The 14,789-nt window shown below is 29.2% G+C and overlaps 5 protein-coding genes across 7 annotated transcripts; all 5 read left to right on the forward strand.

Moving 5' to 3' along the window:
• Nucleotides 1-548: 548 nt before the first annotated feature.
• Nucleotides 549-1,767, forward strand: LOC123297448. Of its 2 annotated transcripts, XM_044879115.1 has the most exons (4): nt 549-702; nt 1,098-1,317; nt 1,407-1,520; nt 1,598-1,767. In XM_044879115.1, exons 1-4 carry the CDS (start codon nt 565-567, stop codon nt 1,738-1,740), a joined length of 615 nt encoding a protein of 204 aa, XP_044735050.1. In that variant the 5' UTR covers nt 549-564; the 3' UTR covers nt 1,741-1,767. The 2 variants fall into 2 exon arrangements, with proteins under 2 accessions (XP_044735050.1, XP_044735058.1); XM_044879123.1 differs by lacking the exon at nt 1,407-1,520.
• Nucleotides 1,768-2,544: 777 nt separating this feature from the next.
• LOC123297482 lies at nt 2,545-3,716 on the forward strand. Its single transcript, XM_044879158.1, has 4 exons — nt 2,545-2,737; nt 2,856-3,066; nt 3,285-3,398; nt 3,470-3,716. Exons 1-4 carry the CDS (start codon nt 2,603-2,605, stop codon nt 3,610-3,612), a joined length of 603 nt encoding a protein of 200 aa, XP_044735093.1. The 5' UTR covers nt 2,545-2,602; the 3' UTR covers nt 3,613-3,716.
• Nucleotides 3,717-5,499: 1,783 nt separating this feature from the next.
• LOC123297433 lies at nt 5,500-10,008 on the forward strand. 2 transcript variants are annotated; one of them, XM_044879095.1, is made up of 4 exons: nt 5,500-5,671; nt 5,884-6,118; nt 9,215-9,328; nt 9,765-10,008. In XM_044879095.1, exons 1-4 carry the CDS (start codon nt 5,516-5,518, stop codon nt 9,923-9,925), a joined length of 666 nt encoding a protein of 221 aa, XP_044735030.1. In that variant the 5' UTR covers nt 5,500-5,515; the 3' UTR covers nt 9,926-10,008. The 2 variants fall into 2 exon arrangements, with proteins under 2 accessions (XP_044735030.1, XP_044735038.1); XM_044879103.1 differs by lacking the exons at nt 9,215-9,328; nt 9,765-10,008 and adding exons at nt 6,213-6,326; nt 6,723-6,885.
• Nucleotides 10,009-10,433: 425 nt separating this feature from the next.
• On the forward strand, nt 10,434-12,244 carry LOC123297463. The gene is made up of 4 exons (XM_044879135.1): nt 10,434-10,599; nt 10,972-11,188; nt 11,293-11,406; nt 11,918-12,244. The coding sequence occupies exons 1-4, from the start codon at nt 10,462-10,464 to the stop codon at nt 12,055-12,057; spliced, it is 609 nt and encodes a 202-aa protein (XP_044735070.1). The 5' UTR covers nt 10,434-10,461; the 3' UTR covers nt 12,058-12,244.
• Nucleotides 12,245-13,270: 1,026 nt separating this feature from the next.
• LOC123297493 lies at nt 13,271-14,416 on the forward strand. Its single transcript, XM_044879170.1, has 4 exons — nt 13,271-13,349; nt 13,617-13,830; nt 13,986-14,099; nt 14,175-14,416. The coding sequence occupies exons 1-4, from the start codon at nt 13,320-13,322 to the stop codon at nt 14,315-14,317; spliced, it is 501 nt and encodes a 166-aa protein (XP_044735105.1). The 5' UTR covers nt 13,271-13,319; the 3' UTR covers nt 14,318-14,416.
• Nucleotides 14,417-14,789: the final 373 nt, after the last annotated feature.

Raw genomic sequence — 14,789 nt, forward strand, 5'->3', positions numbered from 1 at the left:
CGTAAAAAGTGAGGTCAAGTTCGTAAATGAGCATCATAGGTCAATTGGGTCTTGGGTCCGTAGGACCCATCTTGTAAACCGTTAGAGATAGAACAAAAGTTTAAATGTTGTCAATTGTTTGTTTTCACTTGTTTGTATTTAAAATTTAGTATTTTTACACTTCAAGAATAAAATTTAGAACGTCTATATTTCCCTTGAAACTATAGACTTTTCCATTGAATCGGAGATCAAGAAATACTTAAATGGTTTTACCATTTGTTCAGCTTTTTCCTCTATACAGAGATAAAATCGTAATTATATATGAATTCTAAAAAAAATAGCTGGAGTTTTATGACCTATGTAGATATTTTTTTTGGCTGTTGAAGTATATATTTGGTTTTATATAATCCTCTAATAGCTTACGTCATTTTTATGTTTTCGAAAATATTATTAAGACCCTTTTTATAACTTCCTATAAGCTTCTAGTTGATATGATTTATCAGAAAAGACATAAATTTTTTGTTATCACAGTCAAAAATAATTATTATTTGAATATTTTTCATCTTTTTGTAAAAAATAACAATAATGTCATCATTATCGTTTATAAAAATTATTGTTGGGCTTATTTTCATTGGTACGGCAGCTAATGGAAACTTAATAACCTTGAAAGGACGTTGTCCATTTGTCAATGTTAAACCATCATTGGTTAATATTACTCCTTTCGTAAGTAGTTTCAAAAATTTTATTCATTATTATCTTGTTTTGTACCAACCTAGCTTTTGACTCTAGCAGGGGTGGATGATTTTCAGTCTAGAAAACACCAAATCAGAAATGTTTGGCTTAAATATTTCATTAATTCAACAGTATTTTGGCAAAAACACTTACTTAGCCAACTAAATCAATGATCAATCCCGATCCAAGTAGGGGATAGTTGCTCGGACATGCCGTCCCCTTGAAACTTCCTTGGAAATGCGATAGAATAATCCAAAACATGTGTTTGAGCAAAATACTCTACAAATTCATCGACTATTTCAATTTATCAATTTTTTTTTTTTTCAAAATATCAAATATTTAAGATTTTAAGAGCCAAAAATATATGTTATGGTTTTTTAAAATAGTTGAATGGAGTATCCAGTGTGACATTTAATTCAATTGCGGAAACAGCTCCTTTAAGTGGAATAAATCGAACGGATATAACTGTGACTATGGAACAACCCATACCAGGTATATTTAAATATACAAAACGATTTCGATCTAAGGAAACCGGCCAATGTGCGGAATTTTTAATTTTTATGAAAGCTGCTAATCAACCCGGATTTTACGATATGCTGTATCAAGGTTGGTTATCGCATTTCCTTTGTTCTTTTAAGGGATCTATCTTGTTTTTTAGAGAAAAATAATCAATTTTGGATTGTTTTTCTTTTTAGTTGCACCGAATACGAATTTTGTAAAATATTCCGGATACTTCTTAGCAATTGATCCAAAAAGTATAAAGAGTATTGGAATGGCCTGCCATAATTTACCGAATTCACAGTATCAAAGTAAGATAGATTAAAACTGATTTAACAAAAAATAATTAAACGTCATTAATATTTCCAAAAAAATATCTATTTTTTAGTTGAAGTTGCTGTATTGTCAACATCCACGTCAGAATACGATAAAGTTACACAAGAAGAAGTAAAAAACGCACTAGAATTCTATAATTTAGGATATTTATATCAATATATTGTCGGAATTGAGAATAATGATAAATGTAAATAAAAATTTATTCTCTTATTTCAGATTTCAGGCCAAACTGATTGAAAATTAAATAAACATAAAGATTTTTTAATTAATATAATAAATAATTTTTTACCAGAACCTTTTTTCACGATTCGTCAAATAAGACTTTTATGTGTTTAAGGTTCAAGTATGAATCTGTTCATTCCTAGGCTAACAGCTCATATAAAGCCTAAAAAAAATAAGATAATCATAAACATAAATCTCAAAATATTGGCAAATGATTTTCGGGTCTATTTTATGCGGGTCTGTTTCATTTGCGTATAGTTTTACCCAAACAGCTGAATGGATCTAATTATACAGATAAATAAACAACTATCTCTGTGGGTATTTTTGGTAATTTTTCCTTCTGGAAATATTTTTTATTATTATTATTTAAAAAATATTATTTATGCAATTTCGTCTCTTATTTTCACAATTTCTCAATTTCTAATACAGCAACTTTAATTAATAGTTATTTTTCAATTACTTCAATTTGACATTTACTATACCATTAACACGTCAAGAATTGAAAGCAAGTCGTATTCTAAATAAAACCGGCATTGTCAAGCAGATAATTCTATCGAAAATAAGCTAGTTCACGTGTGATTGAACATGGTGTGTAAGTCTAGTAAAGTGGAGTATATTCACTGCTTGAAAAACAAACCAGTAAATTTTTAGCCAACATAATCCCTTTTTTACAACTTTGTTTATTATAATTTTGTTCAATTTTATGACCAGATAAAAGTCAATGTACGTTAATTATAATTAAAATTTTTGCTTAAATATTGTGGAATTAATGCAAAATTTTGAAGTTCAGTTTTTATTCAAGGCTAAGAGAAACGCACATAATTAAATAATAATTATGAATTCATTTAAATTATTCAAAATTTTGGTTGCTTATATTTCAATTGTTGCTGTTGCAAATGGCAACTTAGTTACGCTGGACGGACAATGTCCACCTGCCAAACTGAATCCATCTAACTCGATTATTCCAGTGGTATGTATTTTTTTTAAACAATTTTCGATGTATGTTTATTATTTTTAGAAAAGGAAACATTCAAGGAAATTTGCATTTGTGTCAGTAGTTGAACAGATAAATTTACGTGTTTTTATAGATACCAAAGGCGATATTTACTCAACTTGCTGAAACAGCTCCAGAGAGTGGTATGAACCGAACTGATGCCGTTACAATTTGGCTGCAACGTCCCGAAGAAATAGAAATCAGAAATGTAGTTCGATCCAAAGAGACGGGAGATTGTGTTGTATATTCAGCATTTATGAAGGGTCCCGATCCAATGACTGGTGAATTTGATGCACTTTATCAAGGTAAAATCATAGTAGAAGTTGCTGGTTATACAGCTACTTGACTATTGATGCTATTATAGCAAGTAACTATTTCTTGAATGAACGATCTCAATAGGTACTCAATTCGAGAAAATAAGTTTTTGAATACATGCAAAATTTTCTTGAATCAAGAAAGTATATACTTGATACCATGTTAAAAACTGAAACTGAAAAAATCAAAATATTAACTTTTTTTTCAGTTGCACCTGATACAGGTTTTGTTGGGTATAAAGTACAGTTTTTGTGGTTTGATCCATCATCTCTCACTGGAATTGCACTTGCTTGTCATAATTTATCCGATTCACAATACCAAGGTTAGATAACATTGCTATAGAAAAAATAAACTTTAACTATTTAGTAATAATAATTGATTTTATTATTTTAGCTGAAATTTTTGTATTATCAGCAACTCAGACAGAATACAATGAAGTTATGCAAGAAATAGTTAAAGAAGTATTAGAAGAGAATAACATTGAAGTTTTAAATCAATACATGGTTAAAATCGACCACGAAAACAAATGCTTTTAAAGATGAACTTTTTCGATACTAATAAGGTTTATATCTTTTAATTTTAAAAATTGTGTTCAGTCAAAAAGTATTATACGTGTAGATATTACAAACTTTTTTCTCGATTTCTAATTATTTTCTTTCAACCTTTTGTTGCTAAGTAAAAAGTTTACAATTAAATTAAGATGGCTGTCTTTGTACAATATTGTAAAAATAGTGTACTAGATCATACAGCAGTGGTATAAACTCAAATAAGTATTAATTTTAACATGCTTTTAACTCAACTGTCCATTTATCACGTATTCTGTATGATAATAGCATGATAATGAACATCTGTAATTCTGCATATAATAGACATGTCTCTTAAACTACTTATACTTTAAATATAATTGTTTAGGTTAAACAAAAAATTTAAATAACTTTGAGTGATTAGGTATATCTCAAGAATGAAGCGATCAATAGTTTTGGTTTTTTTTTTAAACTCACATGTACAAATTCAAGAATGTTCAGTTAGTTTTTTGAAAATATCTTAAATCTATTTTTTTTCTAGAATTAAAAAACTTGTTAAAAACACAAAAAAACGCAACCTTTCCAATGCTCTCCATGTTCCGAACTTTAATTGAATTTAACTCGAGTTAGAGACGGTCAATCGACTTGAAATTTTTTTTGTTAATGTATTATAATATTCCTAATAAGTACACACCAATTTAGAATTTTCTGTCGATATGCCCATAGCAAGACAACAACCATAATAGAAGTATCAGATAATAAATCATTTTGGTTTAGTGAAACGTACACACAGGTGGTCGAAGCATATATGTTTGTTACCAATTAATCTTGTATGTAATAAACAATGCAAAAGTTATTTTTTTCCAAAAGTTTTATAAAACAATTTATATAATTTCAAATATGAAACAAAATAACAACTTTAGTTAAGGATGAACAAGCGCCTGGGCAATTTTGGATAAAGGGCTTGGTTTTTTTTTAAATGAAGTTGGACTAAGTCTTAATCAATTCTAAAAATTTAAGTGAGGTTGTCCAAAAGTAAGCATATTTAACATTGGTCGTATGGGAAAACCGTAGATGGATGATATGTTTTCATAGATTTCTCCAAAACTAGTCGGTGGAAATTAAAAAAAAAAACTACTTAAATTACCGTTAAAACCTTAATAAATTATTGAAAACAAAAATCCAGTTTCCCCGTATACCCGGGTTTTGAATTTTTCTACATTTTTTATGTTTTTTAGAGCTTTTGTGGGATGTTGTCGAGTAAGCTTTACACTACAAATAAAAATTGTATACATATAAAAATCTGATTTTTCATAGAACTTTTGATGAAAATCGTACAAATAACGTTTTCTTTTCCAAATTTTAAGAATTTTTACTCAAAAACTGAAGGGTTTAGAGAAAAATGGCTAAGAACATTTTTTGTTAATTTTAACCCAAATTATTTCGAAGCGATTCGGTTAATATTCCTTACTTGTTCAAAAAAAAATTTGTTTAAACAATATCCCTCCGGGCTACCCTCTGGCAACCTGCACTTTTACGTTCAGAAACATGTTTTAAACGGTATCCTGCAAAAATTTAATCATGCTCAATGACTGATTTTGCCTAAATACAATTATTTCGTTGATAGTGGTTTATTAGATTTTATATAAAGTGATAAATATATACCTATTTGTTTTGTTTAATTACACCTGCTAATAACAGGATATATAAACAATTAACTATGTCACCTTTGTTTTTTTTTTTATGTAATCATATCATAACTCCTTTCCTATATTTTAATTAATATAAAAATCCTCTAATATATCATCATTCATCATGCCCTTGAAATTTTGCTTAAATACTATGAAATTGACACAAAAATTATGTTTTATATCAATTTTCAAGTCAACAATCAAGTTCTAAATAAAAAATAAATATGAATTCAATAATATTAATAAAATTCATTGTTGTATTTATTTGTATTTTGGCGCTAGTGAAGGGAAACTTAATCACATTGGATGGACAATGTCCATTTGGTGATCTGAAACCTGCACCGGTGATTGCTGCAGCCCTTTTGGATAATGCCACATTTGTAAGTAGCCTATGCTATACTAACTCTTTGTCAAAATGCTTCCTGCTAAGAACATTTGCTTCGAATCTTCTTAAAGACGTGTTCCTTACGTCGTTAAATTTATTTTCATTTTATGGGAATCGTTAAAACCCATTTAAGATACAATTTGCCATAAATTATCGTTCAAGTTAGCAGAGAACTCAGTTTTATCTCTGATTTTTTTAATTTCATAGTTAACAAGACAGACAAGTTTGGTGTTTCATGCAGTTGCGGAAACAGCGCCTTTGAGTGGAAACAATCTTACTGACATAAGTTCAATTTTGGAACATACTAAATTGCCAGATAATCAATTGGGTGGCGTTAAATTTATAATACATTTTCGATCCAAGGAAACTAGCAAATGTGATCAGTATGAAATTATTTTCAAACCTACAATTCAACCTGGAGTCTATGATCTTCTTTACCAAGGTATAAGTTAACACGTTCAAATCGTCGTCCATTTCATTTCAAACTTTATTTGAAAAGTGAACAAAATATATCTAAATTAAATCTTCTGTTCTAGTTGCACCGAATGCAGACTTTGTAGACTTCAAAGGATATTTTCTGTCAATAAATCCGCAAACATTGACGGCTATTGGATTTATTTGCCGCAATTTACCAAACTCTCAGTATCAATGTAAGAAAATTCAGAATTTAAAGAACTTGGCGTAAATAAAATTGATCGTAAATTTGTTAAAAGTGTCAATGGGCTCAAAGATCTTATTGTCTGAGTTGAAACATTGGCAATTAAACTCGCCAACGGAAACATATATCTGACGTGAAATTTGTCTGGGGGAGAACGTACATTCAAAACTTTTTATTTTATTTTCAAAGGCCTATAAAAAAAACATTCTATAAAACATATCCCATTTCTGTAGACAAGATTCTTTCCCTAAAATTGACTACTGTAGGCGTGTATCTATTATTTCCAATGTTTCCAACTTTGGGCCGAAATTAAGAGCGAAAGATTTTTTCGATTTAATTTATGCAGCGTTGTCCATTAAATTTCTAATAATTAAATTTTTATTTTTAGTTGAGATTGCCGTATTGTCTGGATCAACTATAGAATATAACAGAGGCACCCAAGAAGAAGCTAAACAAATATTAGCCTTCAATAATTTAGGACATTTAGCTCAATATCTTAGTCCAATTGAGCGCAAGACTAATTGTTTGTAAATTTATTTTCTTCGGCAAATATAGTCTATTTTATTTGAATTTTTCTGCGTTGTTTTATTAATTTTGTATAATGAAAAATGTTAAAAAAAATAGCATAGCATTGTAAAAAAACTTGATTGATTTATTTTTTATCTTTCTTATTTCAAAGGCAATTTTCATTCAGTTTCCAACTTTTATTTTTAAGAGTTGTAGAATTAGTCAATCAGTAAGCGATTTCCGTTACTACATTTATTTATCATTATCACTATTTTGATAATATAGACACAGGTGGTCAAAACACATGCTACCAATAAAACTCTTGGAATTAGAAGGTTAAATAAGTTGTTTTGCTCATAAATTAAACAATGTATAAACAGTCAAAACCGTTTATAACGACGAACCAGTTATAATGGCGAAATTGAAAGGTCTCAAGAGACAATCAAGAATATCAGATGCATTTTTGACAAAACGTAAAGACAAGCAACATAAGCGTACCCAACTTTTTTGTCCAAGGAGAGAGCAAAATCTTGCAACTGAATTTTAAAACAGATATTTTCAATCGATTGTGCTAAAACCTTGCAAACACGTTTATAGTACAGTTAAAGATGTTCCAAATAAAGGTAAATAAAAGAAACCGCTTGCATAGTGGGGCAAATGTTTTTACTTGTTTATAAACAATAAATTGTTAATTCAATGGAACGGTTAATGTTAAAGTTGACTTACAAAATTAATAAATAGGCAACTTGAATTACGTATACGTTATACATGTATAATAGTTTTCGATTATTTGACAAACACTTAACATTTACGTCTTACAAGTTGCCTAATTATTAATTTTTTAAGTTAACTTAAAATTGATCGTTTCTTTGAATTAATAATTTATTGTTTATAAACAAATAGAAATATTTGCGTCACTAAGTCATTCGTTACTAATGATATTTGACACAAAAGGAACACATCCCTTGAGGTTTCAGCAAAATGTAAGCGTTTTCTTTCATTTTCCTGTATTAGTCGATTTTTGTAACATCTTGTACTGTACTATTAGTTTGAATGACAATGCATAGCTAGATAGGTGACTTATCCTAAGCATTTGCTGAAAAAATACGAATAAAATATGTAATTCGGATAACAATGAGTTTTTATGACAAAGCATGTTCTGATTTTCCTATCGCTTCCACCATATTTGATATCCATCTCTTTTTTACTTTGAAATAAACAGTTTAAATAAAAAATGCTTTTTTAAGGATTATTTTAAGATTTTATGGTAATAAAAAGTAGAAAATAATTATTTTGCATTCTTCCATTCCCAAATCATCTCCTTGATATTTTTAATTGAACACCTCCAGCTTTGGCAAATGTTCATGCGCAAAAAAAGCACACTAAAAGTCTGTCTTTAAAAAAGTATTTTTTATTTAAATTTTTATTTCTGCTATAGCATGACTACTTCCCTATATTGAATGAACAGAAAAAAAAACTTTAATATAATCGTACCCTTGAAGTTTTTGCTTAAATACTACAAATAATTTTTGTAATTTTCATTAAGTTAACATCAAATAAAAAATTATGAATATGAATTCAATAAAATTAATAAAATTCATTGTTGAATTTGTTTGTATTTTGACTCTAGCCAAGGGAAATTTAATTACTACATATTCTGGACAATGTCCATTTGGTGATCTAAAACCACCGGGAGTGACTATTTATGAGATTTTGGATAAAATCACAATTGTAAGTTAATTTTCAATTTCTTATACGAGATAAGTATATTCATCTCCTTTATTTTCGACAGCCAGGTGTGCTAATTCCTTTCAATTCCGTTGCGGAAACAGTTCCTTTGGGTAGTGGTAACAATCGTACAAACATTAGATCAATTTTGAAACGTGTTCCATTACCAAATTCTGCATCAGATGCCGTTATTATGATGAAAACTTTTAAATCTAAGGAAACTGATTTATGTGGTCAATATCAAATTATTTTTTATCCTACATCTCAGCCTGGAGTCTACGATCTTCTTTACCAAGGTAAGCTGATAAATTTTATGACATATCTAATTGTTATTTTGACCAACAGAAAATATTCTAGAATATAAAGTTGATTGGTAATTTATTATCAATCGAAGAAAAAGACACTTCTGAAAGACAATTTCTCAACGTTAGCTGCCTTCATAGCTACAACAAGCTAAAATCCAGGAAATTAAAGGCTTGATATCTTGAAGTACAGAGATCTAGAATCCTAATTTAGGTTGTCTTTCGCCATTTAAAATGAATTAAATATCGAAACAAAAAAAAAGAGGCGTTCAAAAAATCATAACACTTCCCGAAGTCGGGTAGAAATAGAAAATAACTTAATACTACGATCCTTCTGTTTTAGTTGCACCGGGAGCAGACTTTGTGAATTATAAAGGATATATTTTATCATATAAACCAGATATTTTCTTGTCTGTCTTGTTTATCTGCCATAATTTACCAAATTCTGAATATCAATGTAAGTAAACCAAAAGGACCTTATGAAAATCAAATGGTAAAAGCCTTTCAGTTAAAATGCTCTGAAAAGTACCCGAAATAATTTTTATGAAGAATGATTTAATGTGAAATTTTCTGAAACTTTGGGAAATGTTAGTTTCATGTAAAATATTCAACGGGAAGAAAACTTAAAAATTGATAGTTTTCGAGGTATTCGATCAAGAAGGTAAATATTTGAATGTCTCATATCTCTAAGAGATCTAAGACATTCTTTACTTCTTTTTGCACAGCGGGACGAAAGTTGAAATTTTCTGCAAGTAGATGAGAAAAAAGGATTTGATCGATTTACTCTCTTACCGAAATCTGACCCCTTTTACGGAATTTTCAGCTAATACTGACAGAAAGCCTTTTTCCATGTAATTTTTTCATGTGCCATTATAACAAATTGTTATTTTTAGTTGAGATTAGCGTCTTGTCAGCAAATTCATTAATATACAACAGTCAAATCCAACAAGAAACAAACAAAGTATTAGAAGAAAATAATTTACAATATTTTGCTCCATATGTTACTGCAATTAACCAACAGAATGGTCTAGATAAAAATTGTTTATTAGTTTAAAAATGTAATCTTTCCAACGGGAGTATCCATCCGTTGGTAAGAATTTTCTGTGTTTTTTTTAACTCCCAGTTTTAGTTTATTTAAACTTCCAGTGATGTTTTAAGTTTTACCAATTTTGTACATTGTAAACGAATTATCAATAAAGAAAGTTTTCTTTGTTTTATTTCCGAAAATTTTTACTGTTTTTACCAATAAGAAACACAAATAATTTTAGTTTTTGATAGAAAATTAGAGAATGTAAAACAATTATTGGACTTTTTTCCATGTGTAGAGGCGTTTGCTAGGTGTTTACTTAGCCCTCTAGCTAGGAAAAGACCACTACTATTTGGAAAGAAAACACAAGCATAAAATGTTAAGCCTACGTAAGCCTGTGTTAAATAACTATCGTTAAGCTTTTCCTCTATTTTATGATAGAAATAAAAGTACGTAATAAGACATACGTAATTGAAATTTTTGTTTAAATACCATGAAATTGATTAGAATAACAGTTAGTAAATTTATTGTGATTTTTTAAAAGTACTCCATAAAACAAAATTATGGCTTCATCAAGATTAGTACACACTATTTTTGAATTTATAACAATCGTAGCTATAGTAAATGGCAACTTAATAAAGTTTGATGGACAATGTCCATTTGATGATATGAAGCCACTATCAATAGATGCTGCTGAAATTGTACGTATCAAGTATTTGGATCGTTTTTAACTCAAGAAAAATTTGTATTAATTTTTTCTGAAATTGTTAACCAATAGCTACTTAAAGTAGTGTTTTGATGCCAGACAACCTGTTTCTCTAGTATTTTAAATGGTTATACAGTGCAATGGAACAAATAACGGGAAGAGAAAGTAAATTTCCCGATATAGACCAGAAAAGTCTTTCACGTACCATTTCATCGTCACTGATTAACAATTTCAGAAAAAAATAGCGTGTGCATTTCATAAAAAAAATACTCTCGGATTCCTATGGAACAAAATTCCATAGTTGTCCGGAAATATATTCCGTTTCCTACTAAATGCAACTATTTTTCGCTAATTTGTTTTTACCCAGTTGGGCGGAGCACCTTTAACAATGACGACAATTGCTGAAACAACTCCTTTAAGCGGTGCAAACCGGACCGATACAACTGAAATTTTGGAATTTATAAAGCCTGATATAGTTAAAGTTACACTGATTTGTCGATCGAAAGAAACTGGTCAATGTGGTAAATTTTTTCTTCTTATGAGACCTTCGCATCAATCTGGAATATATAAGGGTCTTTACCAAGGTAAGTATCTAGATTTTGTCTATTCAAACAAAAATTGAATCAACATATCCCATGAAAGGAATAAACTGCATGATTTTTTATTTATTTATGCACTTGTTTTCTAGTTGCCCCAAAGACAAACTTTGCAAAATTTAAAGCAGCATTTTTATCATTTGATCCCGTAACCATGAAGTCTGTTGGATTAGCATGCCATAATTTACCAAATTCCAAATTTCAAAGTAAGTAATTTATTTGTTACATTAGCTGGCAACGTTTTCGGGAGTTTATTTTATGACGGCATATAATTTCGAATATTTCCATTTTTATTGAATTTCGGAGTAGAAATGAAATATGAGAATATATATCTGAAACCATTGCATTAAACGCGCTAGATGCGCTTTAGTAAAGAAATCGAATTTCTTTCTGGCAAATTACAATAAACTTCTCCAATTATAAAATGATAACTTTTATTAAAATTATTAGAACAGCATCTGAAGTGATGTTAGCAACGGCTTTGCCTAGAAATTTAACTTATATTGCTAAAGACATGAAAAATTGTCTTAAAATGATTTTGAATTGAACGTTCTAGTAAACGCAAAAAACGTAACCGCTCTCAGGTACCGGACGAACTTCTTGCTTTTCTATTTCCAATAAGAAATATCCGAAATCCAGCCGTGTTGAAATCAACTTTTCAATACTATCTTTTGCTAAAATATGATATTTATTAAACTTGAAATAATCATTTTGTAGTTGAAATTGTCGTATTGTCAGCATACACATCAGTATACGATGAAGCCACTCAGGAAGAAGTGAATAAAGTATTAAAATTCAATAACCTTGAATTTGTAATTCCGTATGTTAAAGGAATTGAACAAAATAATGAATGCTAACTGTATGATACATTTTGGCATCAGAAAATATCAATCATCACTTGTTAATCACCTTTAATGCTCTGTCTAATATAGCCAGTAGTCAATAAGTCTAGAATTTTCGAACTCGAAAAACTGTTTTAGTTAAAGTATTGTTGGAATCAATTCCTTCCGTTCAAATATTTTTATATAAATACCTATTATATTAAAAGTCATAAATAAACATACACATTTAATTTTATTATGGGCCAATTTAATTTTTATAACCTAAAACAAATATAAAGACAAAGGGTATAAAATGTCGGCACGAAGGAACTGTATAGTCTTGGTAAATTTTCTACAGATAACAATTGAGATTATACTGCGACCACTACGTCTTTGTAAGTGAAAAACAAAATGAAACCAAATTTTTTTTCAGATAGTCACTCTGGGTAACATTGAACATCTTTTCACCTGTGTGTCCCTAATTTATAGAAATTAATGACAGGAATTGAGATTTAAGTGAGTTGTAAAGTATATAGATTATGTGAGAATCCGGAGATATAGCCCAAAAAATGCCATGGCCCAAAGTTACATATGGATCTTGGGGAATAAATTGTATTTTTTTCGGAAATTAAAATTGTAGGGATGGAAAAATGATGGGCGAACGAATCCAATCAAAATTTCATGGAAATTAGAATTTTGGGATTCTTTTTTTTAGTACAATCATAATAGATACATTTTCCTTCAGAAAATTTGCTACGAAGCATAATGAGGAAAAAATATATTCTTTTTTTATTAATTTATTACTTTTTAACAATATAATATGATATGAAAGCTGACAATGTTTTCGAAAATTTCTTTAATAGCGGCTGAATTAGTGAACAGAAAATATCCTATCATTTATCAGATACACAATGACGATATTCGATTGTATTATGTATTCATAAACTGGTGGTTACATCTCTAAAAGACAGATTAAGTCTATATATTTTATCGGTATTTTATTTCTGATTTTTAATAAATAAAATGAAATATCGTCATCACAAAGTATATTTCATGCATCACAATTCAAATATTGACTTTAGCTTCAACATAAATACATTAGACCTAGCAAAATCAAATCGACTTGAAATGTCAAGTTCGATTTATGAATATCGGCAAATAGTTTTTAAAAAAATTATCCATCTAATAAATTTAACATGAATTTAGTAACATTAGTACAAATTATTGTTGCATTTTCAATTGTTGTCACCGTGAATGGAAACTTACTTACGTTTGATGGACAGTGTCCATTTGCTGATATGAAGCCAGTAAAATACGTTGACAGATTTGTAAGTATTCTATTCATAAAATCATCTAAAGAGTCTATTTCCGATTGTCCGTCTGCGAACACGATAACTCAAAAACGAAAAAAGACATCAAGCTGAAATTTTTATAGAGTGCTCCGTACGTAAAAAGTGAGGTCGATGTTCGTAAATGAGCAACATTGGTCAAGGGCTTATAAGCCGTTAGAGATAGAACAAAAGTTTACATGATAAAATTTCCTTATAAAAAAAATAACTAATTTTGTTTGAAACAAATTAATTTTTTTTACACAGTTGAGAAAAGCTCCTTTAACAGTGAGAACAATCGCTGAGTCGGCTCCATTAAGTGGTACAAACCGGACCGATGCAATCGAGATTTTTCAAAAAGAGCTCGATAACATTATAGTTACACGTATAAGTCGATCGAAAGAAACAGGTCAATGTCACAGATTTTATCTTCTTATGAGACCTTCTGTTCCTCCTGGAATGTATGGTGCACTTTACCAAGGTAAGCTTTTTTATGTTGCTTGTTTAATGTCAGGCTTGAACAGAGCCTGACTAGTTAAAGACTTGTCCATAAATGTGGTAGAGTCTTTGATAAAGAATGAAATATAATCTATTATAATATTTAAACTACACTCGCAAATTGAATTTGTGTTCTAGCTGCGCCCCATGCAAATTTTGAATACTCCAGATCAGCATTTTTATCATTTGATCCAATAACCATGACTTCTGTTGGATTATCCTGCCGAAATCTACCAAATTCGAAATTTCAGAGTAAGATTTCATAAGTTAACACATAGAAAACAATTTTGTTTAGAGTGATGATGAATAGCTTCAATTATTTTTTAGTTGAAGTGGTTGTGTTGTCAACATTCAAATCAAGATATGATGAAGCAACTCAGGAAGCTGTTAGGAAAATTTTGGAATCGAATAATCTTGGATATATAAATATGGTTAGAATTGAACACAATAATAGATGTTTGGTACCATAACTTATCGGCGATTCTCTCACAAATGTATACATGTATATGTTGTGCCAAAATTACGATTTGTTTAAAATTCCGTCTAGGTCTCAACGAGGGAGTGCACACATCCTCCATTAATATTTTGTGTCTCCATTCTTCGATTATAATTCTTTTTGTTCTTTATTTATTTCGTTTGCTTATTTAAACTGTTTCGTAGATCTATATAACACTTTTGTTATTCTCCTTTGATATCCCTCTTTATCCTATCCAAAAACAATCTCTCTTTTCATATTCGTATTTCACAGACTATTAATAAATAATAGTTTAAAAAAACTAAAAAAACACGCTTTTATAGCAAATCGAACTAAAAACTTAAAAATAATTTTTAATAACAAAGAGTTTATATTACCGTAGCAGAAGGTTATACAATCAATCATAATTAATTACTTAAAAATAAAAATATAATAAAATTTAAGTTACAAACAGAATTATTAAATTC

This window comes from Chrysoperla carnea, chromosome 1 (genome assembly GCF_905475395.1).
Source record: "Chrysoperla carnea chromosome 1, inChrCarn1.1, whole genome shotgun sequence".
Lineage (NCBI taxonomy): Eukaryota > Metazoa > Arthropoda > Insecta > Neuroptera > Chrysopidae > Chrysoperla > Chrysoperla carnea.